Source organism: Eretmochelys imbricata, chromosome 8 (genome assembly GCF_965152235.1).
Source record: "Eretmochelys imbricata isolate rEreImb1 chromosome 8, rEreImb1.hap1, whole genome shotgun sequence".
NCBI lineage: Eukaryota > Metazoa > Chordata > Testudines > Cheloniidae > Eretmochelys > Eretmochelys imbricata.
In genome coordinates this window covers 95,465,731-95,483,809 of record NC_135579.1, presented here as the reverse complement: position 1 = coordinate 95,483,809, position 18,079 = coordinate 95,465,731, and the positions used below count along the sequence as shown (strand labels likewise).

General features: G+C 48.0%; 1 protein-coding gene across 2 annotated transcripts; it reads right to left on the bottom strand.

Moving 5' to 3' along the window:
- Positions 1–15,167: 15,167 nt before the first annotated feature.
- PARS2 (prolyl-tRNA synthetase 2, mitochondrial) lies at positions 15,168–17,452 on the bottom strand. 2 transcript variants are annotated; one of them, XM_077823504.1, is made up of 2 exons: positions 17,410–17,452; positions 15,168–16,853 (listed from the first exon to the last, which is right to left on the bottom strand). In XM_077823504.1, exon 2 carries the CDS (start codon positions 16,832–16,834, stop codon positions 15,398–15,400), a length of 1,437 nt encoding a protein of 478 aa, XP_077679630.1. In that variant the 5' UTR covers positions 16,835–16,853; positions 17,410–17,452; the 3' UTR covers positions 15,168–15,397. The 2 variants fall into 2 exon arrangements, with proteins under 2 accessions (XP_077679630.1, XP_077679631.1); XM_077823505.1 differs by lacking the exon at positions 17,410–17,452 and adding an exon at positions 17,199–17,388.
- Between the last annotated feature and the right edge of the window lie 627 nt (positions 17,453–18,079).

Genomic DNA, 18,079 nt, shown 5'->3' with positions numbered 1-18,079 from the left:
CCGTGTACACATGCAGCCTTCCTGTAACAGAATCAGGAACAGTCATTTTACCCCAGCTTGTTATGGTTACCTACCAAATGTCACTGGTTTGAATATGCAAATGAAGGCAAAGCGCAATCGATGTCATAACCATGTGTTGAACAGGCACTGGTGATGAAGCCAAGACAGCATCTAATAGCCAATCAGTTTCTTGCTTTGGACAATCACTGCCCTCAGCCACCTTACACAGATTACTGTGCAGCCTACTCTGAAACGTGAGAGACTTGACTTCACTGAAGTGTAAATGCGCAATGAAATTAATCAAAGGCTCTTTCAATTCCAGTGGGAGTAGGATCAAGTCTTCAGGGGGCTGTCCAGTCCAGCTGGCTTGCAGTTCTGCATAACAGCTCATTTCCCTTTCAAACATACATTTCACTTCTCAATAATGGCCCCACACGTGTGCAATCAGCTGGGTACTGCTGTTTTAAAAACAATACAGTCTGTGTTCTTTGAGTTACACAAAAATAAAATCTTCCACAAATACTGTAGATTAGGTAGGTATGAGAAGCACACAGAAGTTGCACTGTATAGCTAGGTAGTAAACACTGTATGATACTCCCTGTTCTCATTTACACCAGTGTAAATCCAGGGTAACCCCAGTGTCGACAGAAATCAGTGAATTTGGCCCCAATCCTGCAATTAGATCTGTGAGCAGGGAGTCCCTGTGCAGGTGTGCAGCCCCAGTGAAGCCTGTGTCCATCAGATGAGAGCAGAATTTGGCCCTATTTCTATTTCTCAAGCACGAAAGAAAAAGTTCGTTTGGGGAGAATTTATGGTTAAAATTCTTTACAATCATGCTTTCAATTTATTTTATCTCATCTGTGGCCTAAAGATGCTTCTCTTACCCAGCAGGCTAAATATATTTTTTAAAAGTAAATAAAATGATGCCAAAGCAAACTAAAAACCAGCGTGTTCAGCTTTTCCAGTTACTGGTGCTTTAAGGAAAATGCCAGTGTGCTATACAAGTTATTCTAATCACTATATCTAAGTACACAGAAATGTAAACCAGTAAAAATGCTTGTGAATAATATTTAAAAATAGGAAGCCATCAAAGAGGAGGCTGCTAATTTGACAGTTGGAAAAATGCGGAATAGGACTGTAGAATAGCTCTCTTACTAGACAGCTGGAAAGGGACTTACACAGTTGATGTAAATATCTTCATTTTTAAAAATGAATGTAACAGAGTTTACGCAAGTGTTAAATTAACCAGAAGTGAATAAGCTACATCAAGGACTTTACAACTACTCAGACTCTAATTTCCCATGCTCTCTAATGGAAAAGCAGATTTTTGAATGTCCTATTCTGCATTATAAAGCGGTGCCTCCAGCTGAGAAGCATTATTAAAATGGCAGCCTCAATGAGTGGGATGTAGTACCATTTGTTCAGTGGAGATGGTGAATCCGTTACAGGTCTTTCTACGGACTACTTTGAGAACTCCTTTTTACAGCCTACATATTCTTATTCAGTATTTATCTAGCCATCTATAGCATTAGAATTAATCACTGCAGTTTTCAACCCTAGACTGAGGTTGTCGGGGAGAAGCTTCTAGGGCCAGGACCTTAGCTTGTGTAAATTGGTGTAACTCCACTGATGGACCTATGCTGATTTACACCAGCTGAGGATCTGGCCCCTAGCGTATAGCAAATTGTTAACACTTTGAATCCTGCCAAAAGCACCTTTAATGTTGGTCTGTCCGACCACGTTTGCGGGTCTAACTGAGCAGGAGGGAAATCGCCACATCTAATTACTTCTTGTCTGCGCTGGATGTTCACAGCAGTCAGGTAGATTCAACTTCTTTCAGGAGATAACAATGACAGAGGAAAGCATGGACTAAGACTGACAAGGAGAGGTCACTGTAGCACACACCAGCAGGGGGAGCTGTCACAATAGAGAGGTATGATGGAGAATTTGTCATGGAAACAAGACAATTCTCCCCTAAACGTGGGATTTAATGGTGTGATGTTGTCTGATTAAAATATAATTATACAAACCATTGTTGCTACTACTGCTATATAATTGCAGCAAAACTTATACAAAATATAACTCATGGCCAGAAAGGGTTAAGCAGCTTGCAGGCTGAATGACCAAGAGCCCACCTTTAAAGTCATGTTAGAAAGGTATGTGAATGGTAATTAAGGCCATTCATGATAAATAGGCTAGAACTTTGAAATGCAAACCTATGTTGTTAGAAGTTAGAGGTAATATTAATTGTGTGTATCTTTGGTGCTAGCCATGTAAACAGACAGTTCCTGTCTGTCAGTATAACTATTAATTCAGAGATCAAAAGAACATCCTAGCATTTAAATGAATTGTAAACACAGGATCTCTCTGTATTCATCTCTCTTTGAAATGTAGAGCAGATCATTGGTGAATGATGGAGGAACAGGCAATTGTCTTATATTAATTCATATAGTTAAGTACTGGTGATGGACCCACTTCAAAGATGCCCTGATTACCTATTGTTCCCAGAGGGACTCAAACTTGTCAAAGACGACCTGAAATTGTATAAAAGATCCTTGGGCCCTGATCCTTTTAATCTCAGATCTGCTTAAGCTTCATCAGGGGAAGTTTGAGTCATGAGATAAGATCCCAGTTCAGCTGGTCCACCCTGGATATGATATGGGACATTGGACTATAACCTATGAACTAAATTCTAAAAAGAACTCTTTGCAACTACAGAGCTCACCATCTCTGCTATTTATCTGAACCTCAAGAATTGAACTCATGTCTGTATATTGATCTTTTAACCATACTCTCTCTTTCTTTCTTTTTAAATAAATTTTAGTTTAATTAATAATTGGCTGTAGCATGTATTTGGGTAAGATCCGGAATATTTATTAATCTGGGAGGTAATGTGTCCAATCCTGTGGAACCTTTTCTTTTATATGATGAAATAAGATTTTCAGAAATCTTCATCATATTTGACTTGGGTACCTGGATGGAGGTCTGAGGCTGGGTTACTTCAAGGGAAGTGTGTTGTTGGCTTCTGGGCAACCAGTGAGATAATAAAGAAGCTGTTTTATGCTGGCTTGGTAAAGCTAAATCTTGGAATATCCACCAGCTATTGGGGAATTGTCTGCCCCATTCTTTGCAGTTCACTGGGACCCCGGTCGCAAATGGATTTTCCTGATATTGAGTTTGGAGCAAATCCTGCCCTTGGTGTATAAGGCCATGATTGCAGTGCAGTAGAACTGCCCATGGCAGTCCATATCATAGACAATCCAGGAAGTTTTTGGAAAGCATAGGGGACAATTTCCTGGTGCAAGTGCTAGAGGAGCCAACTGGGGGGGGAGCTTTTCTTGACCTGCTGCTCACAAACAGGGAAGAATTAGTGCGGGAAGCAAAAGTGGACGGGAATCTGGGAGGCAGTGACCATGAGTTGGTTGAGTTCAGGATCCTGACACAGGGAAGAAAGGTAAGCAGCAGGATACGGACCCTGGACTTCAGGAAAGCAGACTTCGACTCCCTCAGGGAACGGATGGGTAGCATCCCCTGGGGGACTAACATGAAGGGGAAAGGAGTCCAGGAGAGCTGGCTGTATTTCAAGGAATCCCTGTTGAGGTTACAGGGACAAACCATCCTGATGAGTCGAAAGAATAGTAAATATGGCAGGCGACCAGCTTGGCTTAACGGTGAAATCCTAGCGGATCTTAAACATAAAAAAGAAGCTCACAAGAAGTGGAAGGTTGGACATATGACCAGGGAAGAGTATAAAAATATTGCTCGGGCATGTAGGAATGAAATCAGGAGGGCCAAATCGCACCTGGAGCTGCAGCTAGCAAGAGATGTCAAGAGTGACAAGAAGGGTTTCTTCAGGTATGTTGGCAACAAGAAGAAAGCCAAGGAAAGTGTGGACCCCTTACTGAATGAGGGAGGCAACCTAGTGACAGAGGATGTGGAAAAAGCTAATGTGCTCAATGCTTTTTTTGCCTCTGTCTTCACTAACAAGGACAGCTCCCAGACTGCTGCGCTGGGCATCACAACGTGGAGAGTAGATGGCCAGCCCTCTGTGGAGAAAGAGGTGGTTAGGGACTATTTAGAAAAGCTGGACGTGCACAAATCCATGGGGCTGGACGAGTTGCATCTGAGAGTGCTAAAGGAATTGGTGGCTGTGATTGCAGAGCCATTGGCCATTATCTTTGAAAACTCGTGGCGAACGGGGGAAGTCCCAGATGACTGGAAAAAGGCTAATGTAGTGCCAATCTTTAAAAAAGGGAAGAAGGAGGATCCTGGGAACTACAGGCCAGTCAGCCTCACCTCAGTCCCCGGAAAAATCATGCAGCAGGTCCTCAAGGAATCAATCCTGAAGCACTTACATGAGAGGAAACTGATCAGGAACAGTCAGCATGGATTCACCAAGGCAAGGTCATGCCTGACTAATCTAATCGCCTTCAATGATGAGATTACTGGTTCTGTGGATGAAGGGAAAGCAGTGGATGTATTGTTTCTTGACTTTAGCAAAGCTTTCGACACGGTCTCCCACAGCATTCTTGTCAGCAAGTTAAAGAAGTACGGGCTGGATGAATGCACTATAAGGTGGGTAGAAAGTTGGCTAGATTGTCGGGCTCAACGGGTAGTGATCAATGGCTCCATGTCTAGTTGGCAGCTAGTGTCAAGTGGAGTGCCCCAGGGGTCGGTCCTGGGGCCGGTTTTTTTCAATATCTTCATAAATGATCTGGAGGATGGTGTGGATTGCACTCTCAGCAAATTTGCGGATGATACTAAACTGGGAGGAGTGGTTGATACGCTGGAGGGCGGGATAGGATACAGAGGGACCTAGACAAATTGGAGGATTGGGCCAAAAGAAATCTGATGAGGTTCAATAAGGACAAGTGCAGGGTCCTGCACTTAGGACGAAAGAACCCAATGCACAGCTACAGACTAGGGACCGAATGGCTAGGCAGCAGTTCTGCGGAAAAGGACCTAGGGGTGACAGTGGATGAGAAGCTGGATATGAGTCAGCAGTGTGCCCTTGTTGCCAAGAAGGCCAATGGCATTTTGGGATGTATAAGTAGGGGCATAGCGAGCAGATCGAGGGACGTGATCATTCCCCTCTATTCGACATTGGTGAGGCCTCATCTGGAGTACTGTGTCCAGTTTTGGGCCCCGCACTACAAGAAGGATGTGGATAAATTGGAGAGAGTCCAGCGAAGGGCAACAAAAATGATTAGGGGTCTGGAACACATGACTTATGAGGAGAGGCTGAGGGAACTGGGATTGTTTAGTCTGCAGAAGAGAAGAATGAGAGGGGATTTGATAGCTGCTTTCAACTACCTGAGAGGTGGTTCCAGAGAGGATGGTTCTAGACTATTCTCAGTGGTAAAAGAGGATAGGACAAGGAGTAATGGTCTCAAGTTGCAGTGGGGGAGGTTTAGGTTGGATATTAGGAAAAACTTCTTCACTAGGAGGGTGGTGAAACACTGGAATGCATTACCTAGGGAGGTGGTAGAATCTCCTTCCTTAGAAGTTTTTAAGGTCAGGCTTGACAAAGCCCTGGCTGGGATGATTTAATTGGGGATTGGTCCTGCTTTGAGCAGGGGGTTGGACTAGATGACCTCCTGAGGTCTCTTCCAACCCTGATATTCTATGATATCCTCCTGGCATTATAGTGCCATAGCCCACGGAGACGCCCTCAGCACGGGGAATCTCTGGGCAAGGTAGGGGCCAGTGGGTCTGCAAACATATGGCCATGTAGTGGGTCTGTCAAATGGAAAGGACAGGCCATATCCTCTTTGGAGCTCAGCAGGCTACGAGGAACCTAGCTGCTGGTAGGGAAGGAGAGAAAGGCAGGGAAAGGGGAAATTAGACCTTTGAAAAGAACCATGAAAACTGACTTAGGGATAAAAGGCTCTGAAGACCAGATGGGAAACGATTCAGTGAAAAACTGCCAGGACATGAACATTTCTATTTTGTTTACAGTCAGTGAGGGGTGGTGAGTGCCTGCCTTCTTCTGAGAAGACAATGATTTAATCTCTCCTCTCACGTAGGCGAATGTCTCCAGAAACCTGCCCTGACTGAAGGTGGAGACAGTAATGGATGCAGGCAGACTCCAGCTGAAGGCCATTCCTCATGAAAGATGGGATCCTGCTTCTAGTGAACATCAGCAGTTTTACATTGACACTATAGGGAGCAGGGTAAGCTCCAGGAGGATGAAAGCAGGGAAATCTGGGGAAGTCATCATGCAAAATTGGCTGGGAACTTGGTGAGAGCAAGAAAGAAACCCTGGCCGATCCTCCAGTGCCTTGCACCTTGTGCAGTCATTGATGCCTGGGCAGAGTGGGGTAAAATGCCACCAGGTCAGATGGAAGAGTTTTACAGCCACCTCACACAGATGTCACACAAGGCAATGGAAAAACAGACCCCCAGTACAGAAATCTACATCCTGACGATGGCACATAATAGGATAGTGCAGTTTGCTTTGCTCTCCTCAAGAGCCCTTTTGCAATCACTGGTGAACCACAAGGGGACTCTAACTACCATGACAAATGGAGATCTGTCTGAAAGAAAAGAACAAACTTTCTCCCCAACAAGGAGGGTCTGAAATCCAAGGGAACTTGCAACCTCACATCTAAGTTCCATGCATTTTTGTGAGGCTCTTAGTTCATCCCCTAGGTATGAGTTTTCTTTTTAGAGACAGGCACCTTCTGTTTAAGGAGGGAATTCCCCCACCTTGTGCCAAATTAGCTTAGGGCCTGATTTTCAGTAGTTCTGAGCACACCACACTCCAGTTGAGTCAATAAGGGCTATTCTCAGCTACACTCGGACAATCCTAGGGACTTCAGTGGGTGTCGATAAAGAAAAATTTGACCCCTAACCTTTGGTCTCTCAACTGTAGCATCTTAGAGGCTTTAACAGCATCTGCTGTCGGATGTTTAAGTCAACCAAGTGAGGATTTTTATTAAGATAATGTTAAAGTAAAAAGAAAACGGTACAGAGTTTAAGCATAGAAGTTTCTGGTTATCAGGGAATAAGGTACAGATTATCAAAGGGTGCGAAATTCGGTTTAGGAACGGGTGGCGTAAGGAATGCATAATCTGCAATCTCCCCGATTGGGGTAAAAGTTTAATGGGTCAAAGTACAGACATTGAGATATGGGGGTATGTTGTCCATATAATGGCTATGTTCAGGTGTGGAGTATAATGAGTGGATACGATGATGAGGATGGATCTATCCTCATTTGGTGGGATTTAATGTTCAGTGAGTTTATGGTTCCAGTTCATATGGTCCAATGGAAAAAGTCTCTCAGTCCCTTTCCCATAGTTGATGCACGATGTCCTACAGGCTCACACCTCCTGGTACTGTCGGTGGCCGGTGATGTGTGCGATGTAGATGTCCCTGGACCATCGGATGGTGTCCGAGACCATGAGGCGCCGCATGAGCCGTGCATAGCGTCGACCGATCCCACAGGTCTGCAGCACACGCTCTTTGCAGGGGTCCCAAGCGCCCAGGGCTCCAACAATCAGGGCATCCATCTGCACCTCGTAGCCCTTCGCTCTCAGGGTGTCGGCCAGGGGGGCGTATTTTTCAAGCTTACGAGCTCGGGCTTTGCAGAAGGCTGGGGTCCTGTTCTCAAAGGTGATGTCGACAAGGATGATCTTTTTCTGGGCCTCGTCGGCGACTACCACGTCAGGTCGCAACTGGCTGTCGGTACCAGGGATGGCGCAGTTCACGGTGACCTTCCCCAGGCGCGGTGCAATGGCTTTCACCAGGCGGTTCTGGATGGCATTGTGGCGCAGCTGCCAGGCTCTGGAGTGAGGCTTGCAGCTACACAGGACGTGGGGCAGGGTCTCGTTGGAGTAGCCGCACTTCCTGCAACACTTGTCTTGGTTCCCGTGGCAGACGGCTCCGTTGAGCGGGACGCAGTTGAGCCAGGCGCAGTGGATGAACTGCCAGTCGGCAAAATGGGTGAAGCCGCCCTCAGCGAGGAAGTGGTTGCTGGCGTCCCACTTGCTGGTCAGTTCGAAGGCTTTACCCTGGTCCGGTTTATGCTTCAGGGTTTCCATGTACAGTGAGTGGATGGCTGCCTTCGGGGTCCTCTCCAGCAGGCCCCTGGCATTCAGGGTGACGATGGTGTTATCGTCGGACCTGATCTGCGGCACCAGGACTCCCAGCTCCTGGCGCTCCTCGCACCACTCCCAGTGGCAGCCAATGCGCTTCCCCAGGCGACGCGTGGCATTGCGAGCGTGGGACCACAGTGAAGCGATGTCGCGCCCGTCCCATCCGAATTCGCCATCCAGGGAACCGCTCAGGAAGCTGGCGGTGTCTTGGTTAGAGGGGGCTCTGCCGATCCGCTTCTTTGTTGTGTCATGGAGGGCATTTGCTGCGATGTTCCTTACCATGGCATCGGGACACATCAGCGGGTGGAAGGCGTGGGTGATCACCGCGATGTCACACAGGTCACCCATGCGGGGGACATTGGCTCCGCCATGCCTGTGGGCGATATAGACCAGCTCGTTGCTGGCTCTCTGGGAAAGGAACAGCCACTTCTTCACCAGCTGCCGGACGATCTTGTCTGCAAGATCTCCTGGATGGTGTCCTCGGGTGTCTGCCGGAAACCCGTCAGCGGGCCGAGGTGCTGGTACGCCTGCCCCTCTGCCAGAGGGATGACGGTCTCGCCCTGGATCTGGAACCCTGTCTTATACACACCCTCCCATACCCCTTCCTCCCACATCTTAGCTTTGCTTTGCATTGACTTCAATAAGAGATTAAGTAGCCTACGTCCCCAGGTGGGGATTAAAATTTCTAACTCACAGCCACGCCTGCGGACAACCAAAATTGGATTTTTGGAGAGGAAAATACCACATTCTTTACTGATAGTCAAACGCAATGAACAAGAGAGTGAAAAGATTATAAATATTTTGTTAAACCCAGCAGAAGGGTTGGCATTAATGGCAATGGAACGTAAAGGCACAAAAACCCTGGGGAGAGCAAGACCACGTCTTCCAGCGCCACTGAAAACACCCTCGTTTGCAGGGAAGTCAGCAGAGTGCGGGGTGGGCATCGGTGGTTTAAGAAGTATTTCCCATCCCTGTCCTCAGCTGAGAGATCCACTGTATGGGCACTTAAGTCAATCCAGCTGCTGCATGTCTGGCCTAGCTGTTGTAGCAGCAGATTTCGGAGAGGCTCTGCTCAGAAAGGCGTAGCTGCTGGAACTAGAGGTGCAGGGGGTGCTGCAGCACCTCCTGGATTGCAGTGATTTCCATTACATACAGGATTTGCAGTTTGGTTCAATGGCTCTTGGCACCCCCTCTATAAAAATTGTTCCAGCACCCCTGCTAAAAGGGGTAGAACCACAACGCAATCTCCAGCCCTGGAAAGGGGGTCTGTTGAAGGACGGTCTGCGGAACGTGAGAGGCAGCACATGAATTTTATTGATCGCACCCTTCCTCCCACGCCAACCCAGTGAGCTAGGCTAAGCAGACTTCTCAGACCCCGCGAAGACTTTAAAAGTGTCCAGTCTAGAGGCTAAGGCCCTTATGAAATATGGCTGAACTACGCTCGGTGCAGGACCTTCTTCCCCTGGGGGCCATCATGACCTCAGAGCGGCTCTGTCACAGCCAGATGCCACGATCCTCAAAGAGCTGTTACGTCTGCTAGGGAATCACTTGGCTGCAGTAGCACTCTGGCCATGCCTCCTAATGTGGGGTCTGTGGTGGGAGTGGCCTAGAGCCCTTCTCCCCATCCCGCAACCAGCTGTGTGAATCCTCAGCTGGCCATTTCAGTCAACATTGCTACAACTTTGCACTACCTGGGTAGAGGAGCATTTTAGCAACCAGCCAGGTGTGTAGGCCACTGCCAATTATTGGGATGAACTATAAATTATTCTGCACTTAGCATAATTAAGGCAAGCTGGTCACAGTGGGGAATTGCTGTCACATGAAGTCAGCTTGACTCTACACCCTCTCTGATATGCTGGGGTAAGTGTCTGTGGAAAACAGGAAGTCTGGATATATTTCAGGGCTGCTGTTATGGGGAAGTATGACTGCTAGATTAACTGCTTGCTTAACAATTTTTTTTGATGACATATTTTTGTAAACCCTGCTTCTTGCCTTGTGACTGATTTTGTTTGGTCAGCTATGTAACACTTTTCTTGATTGACATGTCTCTGTAACTTTTTGAGTATAAGAGGGGAACTGTGGATTTGGGTCAAGCGGATTGCTTCATGGACACATCAAGAAGATCTCCAGCCCTAGGCAGAAGATTGGCCACTGGATACCTGAATACTGCTCCAAACTCCTGAAGGGTAATTATCAATTTGGGGTGCTCTATAACCTATTGTGTTTGTAAAAAGAAAAGGAGTACTTGTGGCACCTTAGAGACTAACCAATTTATTTGAGCATGAGCTTTCGTGAGCTACAGCTCACTTCATCGGATGCATACCGTGGAAACTGCAGAAGACATTATATACACACAGAGATCATGAACCAATACCTCCTCCCACCCCACTGTCGTGCTGGTAATAGTGAGTTTGTGTGTGGCGGGGTGGAGGGTGAGAAAACCTGGATTTGTGCTGGAAATGGCCCAACTTGATGATCACTTTAGATAAGCTATTACCAGCAGGACAGTGGGGTGGGAGGAGGTATTGTTTCATGATCTCTGTGTGTATATAATGTCTTCTGCAGTTTCCACGGTATGCATCCGATGAAGTGAGCTGTAGCTCACAAAAGCTCATGCTCAAATAAATTGGTTAGTCTCTAAGGTGCCACAAGTACTCCTTTTCTTTTTGCGAATACAGACTAACACGGCTGTTACTCTGAAACCTGTTATTGTGTTTGTGTGTGCTTGAGACTAAACAAAGCAGTGACTTTGAGTTAAAGTATTCCAATGGTAATGCTGGAGACTAATAAAGTACTGGCTTTAAGTGAAAGCACGTGGTTTTGACTCATCCGTGCTAGCCAGATAGCGGATGGAAACGCTGCGTCTCCCTTGGTTTGTCCTGATACCACCTTGCATAGACTAAAGTTACCGAGAGCTTTGGGTTTGGGGGAACCCCGGGTAACACCTGAGCAGCACAAATGGGCCAGAACAGAGCTGAGGATATGCCTCTAACGGGGGAGATGCCTTTGCACATCTTTCATGTGCCAACTTGTAAGCCACAACAGCTATCCAGCAGCCCAGTCCCAGCTCTTGCTTTGTATTCCTAGAGCTCAGGCACCAGCCGTGGGCTAGCCCTGCATTTGAGATACATATCCGTGGCTTCTCTCTCTACTCTAGAATCCTTCCAGCCAGAATTTCAGCAAGTGGCACGGATAACCAAGCTGTGAAGATCCACGGGTCTTGAACCTAGGTCCATAGAGCCTCAGGCAGCCTTTGCATTCCTGGTGCCTGCTAGTAACTAGTGAGCTGAGTGGCTAATGGAACCTGTGCCTTACCAGAGGCATGACCCAAAGGTGTACTTAGATTTTGAGAAAGCCTTTGACAAGGTCCCTCATCAAAGGCTCTTAAGCAAAATAAGCTGACATGGGGTAAGATGGAAGATCCTCTTCTGGATCAATAACTGGTTAAAAGACAGGAAACTAAGGACAGGAATAAATAATCAGTTTTCAGAATGGAGAGCGGAAATAGCGATATCCCCAAGGGGTCTGTACTCGGACCATCCTATTCAACATATTCATAAATGATCTGGAAAAAGGGGTAAACAGTGAGGCGGCAAAATCTGCAGATGATATGAAACTACTCAAGATAGTTAAGTCCCAGGCAGACTGCAGAGAGTTACAAAGGGATCGTACAAAATTGGGTGACTGGGCAACAATATGGCAGATGAAATTCAATGTTGATAAATGCAAAGTAATGCACATTGGAAACATAATCCCAACTAGACATATAAAATGATGGAGTCTAAATTAGCTGTTACCACTCAAGAAAGTGATCTTGGAGTCATTGTGGATAGTTCTCTGAAAACATCCACTCAATATGCAGCAGCAGTCAAAAAAGTGAACAGAATGTTGGGAATCATTAAGAAAGGGATTGATAAGACAGAAAATATCATATTGCCTCTATATGAATCCATGGTACGTGCACATCTTGAATACTGTGTACAGATGTGGTTGCCCCATTGCAAAAAAGATATATTAAAACAGGAAAAGGTTCAGAAAAGGGCAACAAAAATTATTAGGGGGTATGGAGAAGCTTCGATATGAGGAGACTGGGAGACTGGGACTTTTCAGCTTGGAAAAGAGATGACTAAGGGCGATATGACAAAGGTCTATAAAATCTGACTGATGTGGAGAAAATAAATAATGAAGTGTTATTTACTCCTTCTCATAACACAAGAACGAGCGGTCACCATATGAAATTAACAGGCAGCAGGTTTAAAACAAACAAAAGGAAGTATTTCTTCATAGAACACAGTCAACCTGTGGAACTCTTTGCCAGAGGATGTTGTGAAGGCCAAGACTATAACAGGGCTCAAAAAAGAACTAGAGAAATCCATGGAGGATAGGTCCATCAATGGCTATTAGCCAGGATGGGCAGGGATGGTGTCTCTAGCCTCTGTTTGTCAAAAGCTGGGAATGGGCGACAGGGGATGGATCACTTGATTACGTATGCTGTTCATTCCCTCTGAAGCACGTGGTATTGGCCACTGTCAGAAGACAGGATACTGGGCTAGATGGACCTTTGGTCTAACCCAGTATGGTCGTTCTTATGTAAATCTCTTTTCCCAATGGCCAGATCTTGCACACAAGAGCAGGAAGATTGACTGCGACACCAACTTATAGACTGTTTTGTGAATGTCTGAACGAGGGACTGAACAGGACTGTCATTTTCCAGGTTACCTAGGCCAGCAAAACATTCCAAGTCACAGTCCTACCTGAAGCATTTGGGTCTGATGCTATCTGGAATTTTTCAGAATTACTTCACGTTGTTTCATAAGTTCAAATCACCACAGTTTAAATTGCCTAGTTTAATATTTTTTTGGATGGCAGCTGAGGGAAGCTCAGGAAAGAATATGGTTGTATTTAAAGTCAAGATCCTGAAGTTGGATCCTTGCAGTAGGACTTTTGTAGAACCCTACTGAACTGGGGAGAGTGGGGAACCCTAACCCTAATTCAAAGTGGCCTATACATAGGAGCTCCACCCATAGGAACCCTAACCCAATCTCTAAGTGGCCTATTCATAGGAACCCTATCCATGGACACAGGTATAATAGGCCAGGGGAGCTGCCAGGGCCGCTGGACCCCCAGTTGGGGGTTTGGCAGGCAAAGTTTTTGCTTTATTATGCCCCATGCAGGTTCCACGGCAACTGAGGAGGCAGTATGTGCTATTCAGCTTCCAGGGCTCATCCGTAATCTCCCTGGACTCCAGAGAGATTACTGAGGAACTGAGGAATCTGAGTAGTAAATACTGGCTCCTCAGCCACCATGGAACCTGCATGGGGCATATCAAAACTTTCTTCGAGAGAGATCTTTTCCCCAGGGTATCTTGGGGTCTGGGGAGAGGTGGCATGGCACAGCTGTGGCTGGCCCAGGGCTTCTCCGAGCAGGTGTGTATAGGGGGGAACTCAGGGTACCTCTGGGCAGGGGGGGGCTCCAGGCTGTGGCTGGCCCAGGGCTCCTCCGGGCAGGTGGGGCTCAGGGGAGGGAGGGGGCTCGAGCTCCAACCAAAGCTGGGCGGGGTGGGGAGCATGTTCGGGCCACCGGCCAGCCCAGGGCTCCTCTGGCCAAGGGTGGGGAGCAGGGCAGGAGTCCTCAGGGTTCTGGCTACAGAAGGGGGACGCACAAGAAAGGGGTATTGCTGGGGGTTAGCGTCCCCCTATCCCTAACTATAAGTGGCCCATGCTTTGGAACTCTAAGCTTGGGATGGGAAGCCCTACTCATAGGAACCCTAACTCCAAGTGGCCTGCCCATAGAAACCCAAACCCTAGGGCAGGGATCCCAACCCATAGGATCCCTAACCCTAGGGCAGGGAGCTCTACCCATAGAAACCCTAACCCAGATTCCAAGTGACCTACCAACAGGAACCCTAACCCTAGGTTGGGGATCCTTACACACAGGAATCCTAACCCTCAGGCAGGGAGCCCTACCTATAGGAACCCTAACCCTAACTTCAAGAGGCCTAACCATACAAACCCTAACCATAGGGACTGAAGCCCTACCCCTAGAACACCTAACCCTAACTCCAAGTGGACTACACATAGGAACCGTAACCCTAGGGTGGGGATCCCTACCCACAGGAACTCTAACCCTAACTCCCAGTGGCTGACTCATAGAAACGTGAATCCTTAGACCGGGAGCCCTACCCATATGAATCCTAACCCTAGGGCGGGGAGCCCTACCCATAGGCCCACTAAACCTAGGTTGGGAAGACCTACCGATAGGAACCCTAACCCCAAGGCAGGGAGCCCTACCCAGTAGGAACCCCAACCTAACTCCAAGTGGTCTACCCATAGGAACCCTACCCCTAGTGCAGGGACTGTACCCACCACAACCCTAACCGGCCTACCTCAGGACCCCTAACCCGAGGGCGGGGAGCCCTACCCATAGGCACCCATGGGCATGAGCCTATATGCTAGTGCCAGAGTCCTCCCACCTGAATCTGAGTGCAGGACTGGGCCTATGTGACTGATATTAACTTTAATTATTTCAGATTAACATTTCTAAAGCAATTTTGAAGAAGAGAAAGACTATGAACACTATTTTTCTGGGTTAGGTATTTGTGAAACTTAATTAAATCTGTATTCCTATTAACCTTCAGAGTTAGCATTTGGACTCAAATTAAAGTGAGAAGACAGTCAACTAAAACAAGGACAAACGTCTGTCTCAAGTTTTTTTTCTAAAACCTATTACTCTAACCTGTTAAACAGGATGTGAGAATGCAACACCTGAAAGCGATCAGAGAAGAATCTCACCCTCTCCCCTTCATACATTTGACAAAACTGTGTCTAGTCAGTTTCACTGTTGCTCTTGCACAGACTGCTAGGGTCTGAGCCTACATTTTCACTCAAGCATGGCACTACTTCTGTGAATACAAGTAAGCACACTTAAGTCTTGATAGGATCAAAGCCATGGTTGGTTTCCTCCTTTGTTTGTGTGGGTCCTTTACACAATCATAGGGGAGAGAAAAAACAAAAAGGACAGGGAAACATGATTGTGAAGCGACAGAAGTTAGCAGGGAGACTCAGACACAGGTGAAGGATCTGAAAGTACTTTTAACTCATGTTTTGAAACCGATTAGATTTCAAGCCAAATATGTGCCATTAATACAAACAAGCCTCAGTTCTTAGCAACACATGAAGTCACGTGCAGTTTCCACTCAAACAAGAGTAATCTTTCACCTGAAATTGTAATTCTTAAAGAGGGAACTAGATACATTTAGATATGGATAAAACACCAAGGATCACAGACCAAAGACTGGAAGGTCAGGGAACTTGCACTTTACTTAGCAATTCAATTATGCCTTCTTTAGTAAGGAACATGATCTCCCCAGTGTTTTGATTCCAAACTTCAAACTCAGGGGGATCATCAAAAACTTTCTTCCCAGCTATAACAACATATGGGTAACCAAGTCTGTTAGCATCTTTTAATCTTTTACCAATGGTCAAGTGAGTCCTGTCATCCAGCACAGCATCCCCTTTAATCTGAGGCACGGCTTCAATCATACTGTCATACAAATTATCCATTAGCGCTGCACCCATCTCTTCCCTGCTGCCTTTCTTAGGGGGAATGAGGCAGACCTGGTAAGGTGCAATGAGGGTTGGCCAATGGATGCTGTCTTCTGTTGAAAGCACCTCGAGAGAAGCAGCCAGAATCCGAGTTATGCCCAAGCCATAGCAACCCATTTCTGCTAGGACAGGTTTGTTCTGGGCAGTGTGGAAGGTGACATTAAAAACAGAAGAGTACTTGGTGCCAAGATAAAACGTATGCCCAACCTCGATCCCTTTGGTCTCAGCCAGTTTTCCTTTGCAAACTGGGCAGTCTGTCTGGTCAGGATTTATTGTTTCTACATTGGCTGAAAAACTACAGTTGGAGCAGATCACCAGCCTGTCCTCTCCAATACCTGCGGGGACCTGGAACTCGTGGGACATGCTCCCCCCAATGCTGCCCGTATCTGCCTGCACTTTGACAAAGCGGAACCCCAAGCTGTTAAACACGTTGCAGTAGGCCTCACACACCAGGCTGTAGGTCTGGCGAGCAGCTTCCTCACAGGTGTCAAACGTGTACATGTCCTTCATGTAGAATTCCCTGCTGCGCAGCAAGCCAAAACGGGGCTTGGGCTCATCTCGAAACTTCCGTGTTATCTGATATAGCAGGAGTGGCAGCTGCTTGTAGGACAAGTTCCCTTGGGAGGCAATCAGGTCTGCAATGGTCTCTTCGTGAGTTGGCCCCAGACAGTACTCTTTGCTGTGCCTGTCTGCAAGTCGGAAGAGCTCTTTGCCCATTAAATCCCACCGCCCACTCGTTCTCCAGAGCTCTGCAGAACTTAAACTGGGCATATTTAGCTTCTGCCCCCCGATAGCCTGCATTTCTTGGTCTATCACCTTGACAAGCTTCTCCATTGCTCGAACAGTGTAAGGCATGTAGTAGTAGCAGCCAGGGCTAGAGGGGTAGATTAACCCAGCTTGTATCATCAGCCTCTGGCTCTTGCATGTCAGATCATCAGATTTGCTCTCCAGCCCAACCACACTGTCCTCTCGAAGATTCAGAGGCTGAAAGAGCTGGGACAGCACCAGACGCTTTGCTCTGTGAGGGGGACCATGGTGACACCTATAACGATACTGCTGCTGGAGGCCACGGGCTGTCAGACCAGGAAGCAATTCCTTCCATCCTCTTAGCAGCCATTTCATCCCAAGAGCCATGGAGGAACCTCTGTCAGACCTGCAGTGGGACAGAGTGCCAGGCACACAAAGCATTAGCATACCGATAGGAACATAAATTATTTTAGCTCAGGAACATCCCAAGTGAGGGCCACCTTCCACTGACATAAGCGAGGGGCAAGCTGCAGCCAACTTCATGGCGCTGCGGAGGCCTGGCCCGCACCCTGCCAAGCCACGCTCCATCCTGACCCAAGGCGCCAAGGCTGCAGAGACCCCCCCCCCATCCCCGTTTGCCATAAAATGGAGCATCGCCTGCTGTGACCGGGCACCGCCCCAGCCGGGGCACCGCGGTCTCTGGGGACGCCGCTGGGCTCGGCGCTGCCAAAGGCGCCCGCGGGCGTCTCACCAGGGCAGGGCGCGGCAGGCGGGCCCGGGCTCCCCTCAGGCGCTGGGGCCCGGCGACTCTGCAGCGGGGGCTCCCGGCCGAGCTCCCGGGCTCGACCCCGGCGGCTGCGGGGCTGCAGAGGCCCGGGAAGGGTGACGGCTCCCGGGGTAACGGCCTCGGAGCTACCGGCGAGACCCCGCCGCAGCCTCCCGCAAACCCAGCCCGGGCCTACCCCGGCCCGCGAGCAGCCGCCTCATCCCGTCTCCCCGCCCAGGGCCTTGCGCTGTGCGCATGCGCCAAAAGGGGCTTCCCGGAGGCTAGGTCCAGCTCGCCAATCAGAAAGACAATTCCGTGGCACGTGATGCCCCCCGAGCCCGAATCAGCTCAGTGCAGGGGATATGCCGGAAGAAGCCTTTCTTCTTGATAACATAGAGAGGGTGGCTGGAGCAGGGACTTCCTTCCAGTGGAGACTCTCCTTCCGCTGGGCGGCTGTACTCTATGATCAGTGCTGTCACTGGCCGCTGGAACACCTTAAAGGGGGAGGGAATCGTTAAATATGGAAATTCAGTCGCTCTAGCTGGTGTGCCGCTCTCAGGGCTAGCGGGCCGCCTTGCCCACGGCGGCAACGTCAGCACATGTTTTTCAAAATTTGGCGTTTTCACGAGAGCACCGCCACCCGGAGTCATGTGATTACAAGAAGTGGAAGGTTGGACAAATGACCGGGGAAGAGTATAAAACTATTGCTCGGGCATGCAGGAGTGAAATCAGGAAGGCCAAATCGCACCTGGAGCTCCAGCTAGCGAGAGATGTTAAGAGTAACAAGAAGGGTTTCTTCAGGTATGTTGGCAACAAGAAGAAAGCCAAGGAAAGTGTGGGCCCCTTACTGAATGAGGGAGGCAACC

What these genes read in the sequence shown, in the direction of transcription:
- PARS2 (XM_077823504.1), bottom strand. Translation starts at nt 16,834, where the DNA reads ATGGCTCTTGGGATGAAATGGCTGCTAAGAGGATGGAAGGAATTGCTT.